The sequence below is a fragment of the Engystomops pustulosus genome, chromosome 5 (assembly GCF_040894005.1).
Source record: "Engystomops pustulosus chromosome 5, aEngPut4.maternal, whole genome shotgun sequence".
In the NCBI taxonomy this organism is placed as follows: Eukaryota; Metazoa; Chordata; class Amphibia; order Anura; family Leptodactylidae; genus Engystomops; species Engystomops pustulosus.
Genome location: NC_092415.1, coordinates 11,842,002 through 11,851,980, shown reverse-complemented (window position 1 = coordinate 11,851,980; position 9,979 = coordinate 11,842,002). Strand labels below are relative to the sequence as shown.

General features: G+C 42.0%; 1 protein-coding gene across 3 annotated transcripts in view; it reads right to left on the bottom strand.

Moving 5' to 3' along the window:
* Positions 1-436: 436 nt before the first annotated feature.
* ST3GAL1 (ST3 beta-galactoside alpha-2,3-sialyltransferase 1) overlaps positions 437-9,979 on the bottom strand; it is a 105,155-nt gene continuing 95,612 nt past the window's right edge. For all 3 annotated transcript variants that reach the window (XM_072151153.1, XM_072151152.1, XM_072151154.1), the window contains 3 exons: positions 8,884-8,929; positions 8,287-8,406; positions 437-6,812 (listed from right to left, as the gene is read on the bottom strand). In XM_072151153.1, the coding sequence (XP_072007254.1) occupies positions 6,639-6,812; positions 8,287-8,406; positions 8,884-8,929 (340 nt within the window). In that variant the 3' untranslated portion in view covers positions 437-6,638. The remainder of the gene's footprint in view (positions 6,813-8,286; positions 8,407-8,883; positions 8,930-9,979) is intronic.

The following is a 9,979-nucleotide window of genomic DNA, read 5'->3' as shown; positions in this document are numbered from 1 at the left end:
GTGACATCATCATCCAATCAGACTGATAAGTTATATAGATTGACCTAGTGGAGCCACTAGGTCAACCCAAAGGGAGTACAAGGTAGGATGCGGATCTTCGGGCCCCCGTGCTTTGGGTGGTCGTCTTATGTGCAGGGGCAAATTCAGCCATAGGTCATGTGACTTCACTCACTGCGACATCATCATCCAGTTATAGACTCACAAGATGGACCTCACAACTTCCAGTTTATCCGATTTTGTGGATGATGACAGGAAACCATTACATAATGAAACGATTGGGAAATGACTACACCAAGAACGTACATTTTTGGAAACAAAAATACAAACCCAAAAAAATTTATTTCAAGCAAAATAAAAAGGGTATAATGCAATTTGGAATATAAAACAAATAAAAAGTGACATTTTTTTTACAAGAAACTTTGGTTCTTTACACAAATAATTTTCAACTTTTTGAATTTCTTTATTGTAAATATTTTTTTTTTAAAATGTTGTTTTGCAAAAGACAAATAAACCAACGAGATCACACAAGACGCCCGACATTACAAAGGAAGTTTTCAAAAAATTTCTGCTACTCCACAATGTCATAAGCTCCAGGAGTAAGAGGACTGGACCATCAGACTCTGGACCACAAGAACCCCAGATCATCTCTCTGGACCTCTGGGATGTCCTTAGGAGGAGGCTGCCAATACTCACCATCACAGGGTATACAAATTTTCCAAGGTCCCCGACTGGGCAATATTTTTCCAAAATTTTAAAGCAATTTTTTGAAATTTGAATATATTTATATTCGTACCATGTCTACAGTTTGGTTAATATTTGTGAAAATCTTAAAGGGGTTTGTCCTCAGATTGACTGATAAACCTTATCCACAGGGTAGCCCATATTTTCACGATTGGTGAGAGAGACTTCCACCGATCTGATGGTTATCCTCAATGACAGGTCAACAATCAAACCCCCTTAAGGGGCATCAGCCACTTGGGTATCTATGACCTATCCACGTGTGTTACAAGTTAAAGGGGAGACCACAACCATTTCCAAAGCATGACCTCAGTCTTACAGTTTGCTTGATTGGTTTGGTAGTCTGAACCCCTTTAAGAACCCATGTCTTAGGTTTGGACAGTCGTTATGCAACATGATGCCGTTCCAAGAGCGGAGATCCTAGCCAAGTGCTGTAAGTTGCGGCTTCACACGTGTAGATTTAGGTCTGTGGACCAAGGACTGTGCAGGTTCCCGATTCACGGACCCAACACGCTCTGGGGGACAGGACTCCGAGAACCATAGTCATATATGATGCACAGACTTTCTGCTTCCCTGCTTAATAGCAGTGCAGACACCCCAAGACTGTGGGGTGTGAGGCCAAAACCAAAATCGGGAAGTGTGAAACCACCCTAAAAAAATCAGACTTTATCCCATGAGGCCGAGCTTTGTAGCTTCGTATAGAAATGTCCTAGATAATCCTGTCCTAATGAGATCCAATGGGGGTCATTTACTAAGGGCCCGATTCGCGTTTTCCCAACGTGTTACCCGAATATTTCCGATTTGCGCCCATTTCCCCTGAATTGCCCAGTGATTTTGGCGCAAGCGACCGGATTGTGGCGCATCGGCGCTGGCATGCACGCGACGGAAATCGGGGGGCGTGGCCGAACGAAAACCCGACGCATTCGGAAAAACCGCCGCATTAAAAAAAAAAAATCTGTTGCGTAGCTTGCATTTACCTTCACTCAGCCCGAGCCGGTGAACTCCAGCGCGTTCCGATGCTTTTCAGCGCAGCAGCGCCACCTGGTGGACGGCGGAGGAACTGCCTTAATAAATCCCGGCCGGACCCGAATCCAACACAGAGAACGCGCCGCTGGATCGCGAATGGACCGGGTAAATAAATCTGCCCCACAGAGTCAAACTAAGACTATTTTTAGAACCCACCATTTTTCTTAAGGAATTTTGGAGTCTTTTTGATTGGTATGCTCTTATATGGAATAACAAAGACCCCAAAACATTGAACAAACGTAGAGAGACACTGATGGATCACAGGTGGACACATCTCCCTTGCAGTGGACCATAAGGTTGCACTTGGCATAAAAAAAAAAAAAAATGATTTGTTGGCCAACAGCCAGAAGGTTGCGAGATTATCCAATGTTATGGACAGGACAACTAAAGTAGATCGTTCAGAATGAGGCAACATGAAACATAGGACACCGTCTAGAAGAAGTCACTAGGGTCTTGTTTGCACTTTTCTCTCAAATACTATAGGTATTCCCGTGTCCGTCCAAAAAAATCAGGTCTAACTTTTGAGGCCTACGGAGCAATGTTTGGATCATGGAGGTAAAACGGTCAACACCTGCAGGACCATACTATGGCCACATGTAAAGGTGTGTATTATGGTCATGACACCCACTTGGTTCTTCTGGCTGTATGGACCCATGGGTGGATCCAAGGTCTCTTCCAGTAGAACCCTGTAGGAAAACTCAATTCCTTTTAACTGTTGAAATATGACGTAAAAGACAACCCCTCACCATCTCCACCATGAAATCTCTTAATAGGGGTCACTTTGCAATTTCTGACGCAGTTGGGATTTTTTCTGTAGCCCCTACCATTCCAGAGCAATCCAGACTATAAAGGGGTCTTCCTACAAAGACAAGATTCCTAAATATACTCAGAGAATTCCAACCTCTCTCTATTGGTCCTGATGTTTATATTTTGGTTGTCCCTGGATACCACCCTAAACTCCAGACTATGGTCAGAAGATTCCTCTGACATGAATAGCTTCTCTTCTACTGCAGGGGGAGGGACAGGAGGCAGAAAGCACTACAGAAACAGGCACTTCCTGTCCAGTAGCAGCTCTACAGACATTATAAGCCCTTGATCAGATTGTCGGGGGTAACATAGCAGTGCCACTGTGTTTTATAGGCGAGGTAGCAAAGCTGAGTGTTATTTTGTCTTATATCCATCTCATGACTCTGATCTGTCTCATATCTCTCTATGTGTCAGATGCTAGTAAAATGTTCAGAAGCTACGAGTGTAGATAAACCCTGCACCCTGATAATCTAAGCACATTGTCAGCACACAGCATCTCATAGCACAGAGGGATCATGAAGTGTCTGCTTGCACCCTGGAATCTTACACTGACCAAAACAGCAATAACACTGGGGAATTAAAATTTAAGAACCTTCTTTCATGGGCAAACCTCTTCAATTCAAGCCCCAAATATGCTAATTATGCCTCGTCAGGTGGGAGGTCCAGAGCCTAAATAGTAACTCTAGGGCAAAAAAAACGAACAGTACTGAATCTCAGGAATGGTGGGGTCTAGAGAAAAAAAAATTCCAAGTGTCCCGAAATCAGTGGAGAGAGACGTCTATTAAGAGATGCAATGGTTTAGTCGTAGGCTCCTCCCCCAAGCTGTACATTTAGGTTATATTTCTAGCTTCCAGTCGTCTCTCTAGCAGCACTTTTTCACTATTTTTAAAATATATTTTAAAAAAAAAAGACAAAACATATATTTGGCACAGGAGCAGAGAGAATGGAGGAAATACAGACTGAAGCGGTAAACGAAGACTCAAATCTCCAAAAAAGGAGAACGGTAACAGAGGTAGATGACGTAATCCGGGATTGATAAGGGATCATTTAGTCTCTGCATTAATGGAAGGTGCATAGATCAGCATGAAAACAACAAAAACAAGCATTCAGATATTACGGGAAAATTTTAAAAGCATTAAAAAAAAATAATTTACATTTACCACCAGGACGAAGGATTGTAAACCAAGCGCACTTACATACTGGCGTGTGCCTCCTCTGTCAGGACATGATCTTAAAGCCTTTGTGTCATAAGAACAAGGACATAAGAAGCTTAACATTATGCAAATGAGCCTGAGGGGCTCCAGTCTCCATTAACACCTATGGAGCCCAGAGCCCCTCAGGCTCATTTACATAATTTTAAAGCTTTTTTTTTTTTGTAAAAACAAGGACATAAAAAGAGCTAAAAGAAGAATGGATCCTGAAAGAAGGGGCACACACCAGTATGTCAGTGCGCTTAAAAGTTAATCTACCATCAGGATGAAGGATTGTAATTCAAGTGATAAAGTTGATTTCGAGAAGAAAAAAAAAAAAAAAAAAAAAAAAAGAAGGTTAAGGGTCAACATCGAGAGAAAATGAATGATATTTGGCTCATGGTTATACATGACTACATCCTTTTATACTGGACAATGAAAACGACCTAATATATATATATATATATATAAAAAATTCTATTTTGTTTTTGAAAATTTAGATAAAAAGTTGCACCGTACAATAAATGTATACACTGCATAGAATCTCCACAATATGTGCACAGGTTTTATACACTTAAAATCAAGACAAGATTAAAGAATAATTAAATACTATTATTAAAAGAGAAAGAAAAAAAAAAAAAGTTTACAGAAAGAAAACACTTGATTATTCAAAAAAAAAATTCCAAAAAAAAATATATAATTTTTTTTACTTTCAATAATACTTTCAGATTGGTATTGAAATTGATGGACATTGTCATAATCCTGTGTGTGTGCAAATGGTTATCGGGCGTAAAAAAAAAAAAAACATTTACAATTTTTTTTTTTTTTTTTTAAAGGCCACAGTATAAAAATAATAGCAATTATTGATAGAGGGGAAACCGTTGTCTTGACCGGGTTGCTGTTCTGTGTTTCAGGCACAAGAGGCTAAAACAGAGGGATTAGCCCTTCCCGTTACATGATAAACACCAGACGGGTAAATCTGGCCGGTGATTGGTCTATCGGGACCAAGTGATTCAGGACCTACAGTCCGGGTTGTACCGTTGGGATGATGGGGACACTGAAATCTGTTCCTTTCTTTCAGCTTCACCTGGAGATTAGCCCCCTGTGAACTGGCTTCACAGGCTGTTACACTGTTTGGCAATGTTGAACACCCCATTTAGGGAGGATTGGTGCTCCCCATAATGGGGAGCGCAGATATTTCCCAAAATGGGGGAATGAAAGTGCCGTCTGTTACTTTGCCGGAGGCATTTATTCCATGCCAGCAATGACCACACGCGTTACTGGGGTAGGGGGGGCTCAGGCCTGAACTGGATTTTAAGTTCCCATCCAGTTGGACTCAGGTGGGCCTGAGCTTAAGTCTTCTCATTCCCATCCCTGGTTTATCATGCTAGATTTTGATGGCAGATTTCCTCTAAAATGTAACCACAAAATCAACAACTCCGTGATGAAGCTTCACAGGCTGCTACACTGTGAAGGTGCACCTCCCCATCCCACTGTGTGAAATTACAGCAGGCAGGGAGGGGAAGGTAGTGACCGTGCAAAAGCCTCTGAAGTTGTGGGCACTGGTGTCACCCCTAGGAGCACTTCTGCTACATTAGCATAATTTTAATAGTTGATTTTAGAAGAAAGGAGGCCATGGATAAACATAAGAAGATTCCCACAATCACGGAGCCTGGATGTATGAGTAATGTCTATGGGTAATGAGGAGGCCAAACTGAAACCAGGAGATTCCCAGAGTAATTGTTTTTTTTTTTTTAATTTTTTTTTTATTCCTCGGATGTTTTTGTAATGTGAAAAACCCCAGACATGTGATAGAAAGTGTTTTTTTCACTTCGAGTGGAAGAACCCAGCAAAAACTTCTGCAAGAACATGGGAAAACCTACAATTTTCTGATAGAACTAAAAAAAAAAGCAAAAATAAATAATTAAAAAAAAACACATTTTTGCATAAAGATGAAGCTTCTCATGTGGATCAGTTAAAAAACTTTTTAGGATTTTAAGAGTTGGAGTTTCTCTGCTTCGTTGCTTAGTAGTCGCTCCATCACGTGGTACAAGAGGAGAGTCTACAGCCACGGCGTCTACATGTGGATAATTTGGAATAGGGTTTTTAAAAAAAATAAATAAATAAAATACCCTGTCAAAAACTCAGGTCGAACCATCAATAAAAATGAAAGCAAAAATACAATCTTATCTTTTTAATTTTGTCTTATGACTTTTGCCCACTTCCCCTCCACAATAGAAAAAAAATTAGCCATTTTTTTACTTAAAAACCCCCCCCCCAAAAAACAAGAAAACCTATTGTCCATAAAGACGTTTGTTTTCAGCATTGATATGTGAAGAAGAGTATCAAAAATGTATGAAATCGTGTACAAAAATTACAAAAAAGTTTGGGTGGGGGGAAATTTTTAAGGAATCCACCGATGTCAACCATCATGGTGGAGGAGATTCAGAGAAGTCAAGATCGAGAAGGTCCCATTGGTCCTCGTTTTGAACATAAAGAAACAAAAAAAAACAACATTCATTGCATCCGGAAGGTCCTCAAGATTATGAAAATTTTTTGGGAATTCTTTAAAATCCAAAGAAAGTTTTTTTAGATCCAGAATTAGAAGGTTTTGGCTTGATGTTTCAGAAGAAGACTCCTTGGACCTTGAAGACCACCAGCCATAATGGGTTCCGCATCTTCTAGAATGACCCATCAGAAGATAAGAGCCTCCATCACAGATTCTGTCCCATTTCCATCGTCTTAGAGGTTTTTTTTCCCCCCCGTAACAAATACTTTTCACTTATTACTCATTGCACAAAAACCGCATTTTTCGAGACCACCACAAATATGGCCTCAGGATGAAGACCCGTCCACCATGTGTAGTCATCTGCTGGGTCATCTGCCTCGGTATACTTTGATTTTGTTGATGGATGTCAGGTTCGCTATCATTTCTGCCTCGAAGTCCCCATCGTGGACACCGGTTTGCCGGAACGCACCGGCAGATGGGTTGTTCTCCCAGTAATGGTGCCAGTTTCCTTTGCTGTCGGCCCCAAAACCGTAGAGATCCACCTGAAAAGACATTCCAAAAAAATAGGAATTAAAAAAATTACAAAAAGTCTAAAATGTAAAGTTCCAGAATGTTTGGATGTTGTTCCGTTACTTGGAATACTCATGGGAGGGAGGAGCTTGATTTTTTTTCTTTTTTGTGCTGGGGGGTCCCGTTCCCGTGATCGTGGGGGTCCCAGCAGCCGCACCCAAAACTGATCATCTTGTTATCACCTGTGCAGTGGATATGGGAGGCCTGTAGATAGTTGTAGCCTCTAACGTGTGTGTTTATGCTATATGTATGTATATGCAGTATGTTTATGGTGTGCGTATACTGTATGTATGTGTATATAGGGTGTATTTACTGTATGTCCAAGTATATATTAGAACACATTCTAAAAGGTGTATACAAGGTGTATAAACTATACAGAATGGGGCTTATTTACTAAGGGTCCGAATCGTGCACTTTCGTCGGGTGTCCCGGATATTTCTGATTTGCGCCGAATTTTGGATCGGATTGGATTGTGGCGCATCAGCTTTCACGCGACAGAAATCGGGGGGGGGGGAGGGGGGGAGTGGCCGGCGGACAACCGGACGGATTCAGAAAAAACGCAGAATTTAAAAAATGATTTGTGTCGCAAGATCAGCACTCACATGCACCAGGAAGAAGAAGGTGAACTCCGGCGGACCTTGGCGCAGTAGCAACACCTGGATGTCGGGCGCACAAGCTTATTGAATCCCGGCAGACCCAAATCCGCGTCGGAGAACGCGCCACGGGATCACGACAGGACCGGGCAAGTAAATGTGCCCCATTGTGTATATACACACAGTACACATGTACAGTATATGCACATATACACTTTATTATATACTGGTGTGCCGGTGTATGATACCCCCGCCGCCCCTCCGAGGCTTAGGCCTCTGTATGTACACGGTGTGCGGCTGCGCTGTGTGTCATTTCTATCCCAAAATAAAATAATGAGCACAGTCGGGGTCTAGTCACATGTGAAAAGTCGCTGGCTACAGCAAGTGCACCGGCATAGGGACAGAAAGGCCCCAAGGCAGACTCCTCCCCTGGCCCCACCCTCCTTCATGCCCCTCCCCCCAGCATGGAGGTGGCGGAAAGGGGAAAATAATCACAAGTGCTAATGATACGATAGCATTTGCGATTATTTCATGGCTTCTGCGTCCTGATAAATAAGCCCCTATGAGGCTGTATATAATGTATGTAGGAGTGTGTATATAATATATACATGTGTGGACATTTTTATATATATATATGAGTGTAAGAGTGTATTAATGTGTGTACATGAGTGTATACATTTGTGTGATTTTACAAATATGCAAAAAAAAAAAATTTAAATAGGGGAGGGGGGGCCCCATAATAGATTTTTTTTTTAGTTACACCTCTGAGTGTGAAGGATCCCCGGTTCTCAGGCTCTGATATCTTTGAATCATGGGGCATAGCCGGGACATGATATAGGGAGGCGATCCCTACCTGGTCGCAGATGTGAAGGGCGAATATAACACTGAGCATGCCCGTAGAGGGGTAGCGGCCGTGGTGGAGCAGCCATCTGTCGTATATGTATTTCATGAAGTCTGGGTGGTACACAAGAATCTGCAAAATAATACAAAATCCAGTAAAAAAAAATAAAAATAAATCACAAATACAACAAGTCGAATCTTGGAGGAACCTGCTGGACTGTTCATCCTGATCTTTCTGGTTCATGAATAGAATACACAAGCTATAGTAAAGTCTGACCCTTTTCTACTGGTTAGTAAAAGATTATGATGTACATTGCTGTGCCATAGGTCACCCAGCTTTCTACAGGTGCTGAATGACAGCCAGCGCGGATTATAATCTCCCAGTGATAAGTGTGGGAGGGTTAAAGGATTTAATAGCCAAAATAAAAAATTGCATTAAAACATCTACAAATTAGGGAACCGAATAGGTTGTTAGATCACAGATGTAGCAGGGCCGAGTTTGTTATTTAACCTACTATGTCTATATGCAGAGTGGGGAGGGGTCACATACTTTCCAAGTCACCCATATGACTACCTACCCCAATCCCCCCCCCATGTACAGATCACTTACCTTATCTTTGGTGACTTTGATTGTGCGCGGTACTGGGGCATACGTGCTGGAAACAAGGTAAAGAGGAAAATTAGTAAAAACAGATAACATCAGCTGTGATATCAGCCTCATCTGTTCCAGGGAAAGCTGGGTGAAGACAGAAGGTACAGTGTACATGATGGTAGAATAAGCTGGGGGTCCACACACAGTGATGAGGACTGATGCTGGGGGACTCAACCAACAATTGAAACAATCGTTTTTTAAATATTTGTAGAAAATTTACAAAAAAACCCCAAAAATTTCCACACGTTGTAGAGCGCTCTGTCCACTAGGGGGAGACAACATACAGAGATTTTACGACGGTTCTCTAACTAGAAGATGCCTGTCCTGTGCAGCTCTATCCTTATAGAGGGTGACCATGTATCTCCAAAGCTGCCGTCACTGCCAGAGCCTTTAAGGGGATAATAGGGCGGAGCCAAAGTGCCACATATAGAGTGCCTAAAGAACGTTGGCACAAGATACAAGTTAATCCTTCAAGGTTTTACTTCCTCCTCACAATGCACGGTTTAGTCACATGACTCCGATCTCTAATACAACTTTCTAAAACTTAAACAAGTCCTGTAAAACTTGTGTTTTGTTTCTGGGGAGCGTTTACAGGGCAGCTTTTAATCAAGGCGGATTGGAGAGGCTGTGGAACAGCTCAAAGCTGAATGGAAAGAGCACAGCAGTGTGAGGACACGCCCACAGTGCACTTGGATGAGATACAATCCTGGAATATAAGTCCGTATTTCACAGTCCTGCTGCTACCAACAAGCACAGCAGTGTGAGGACATGCTCCCAATGCACCTTGAGAAGTTACAAGCACAGCAGTGTGAGGACATGCTCCCAATGCACTTGGATAAGTTACAATCCTGGAATAAGTCCATATTTCACAGTCCTGCTGCTACCAACACCACCTAGAAAGGTCTGATTACACCTCTCTCCAGGTACAATACTGTAGACAGCACAAAGCACAGCAGTGTGAGGACATGCCTCATTAAAGTTTCGGGACAATCTCTGGGTGTGCAGCTCCTCCAATAAGTATCCTGTTTTTGTCAGAAATTTTTTTTAAAAATTG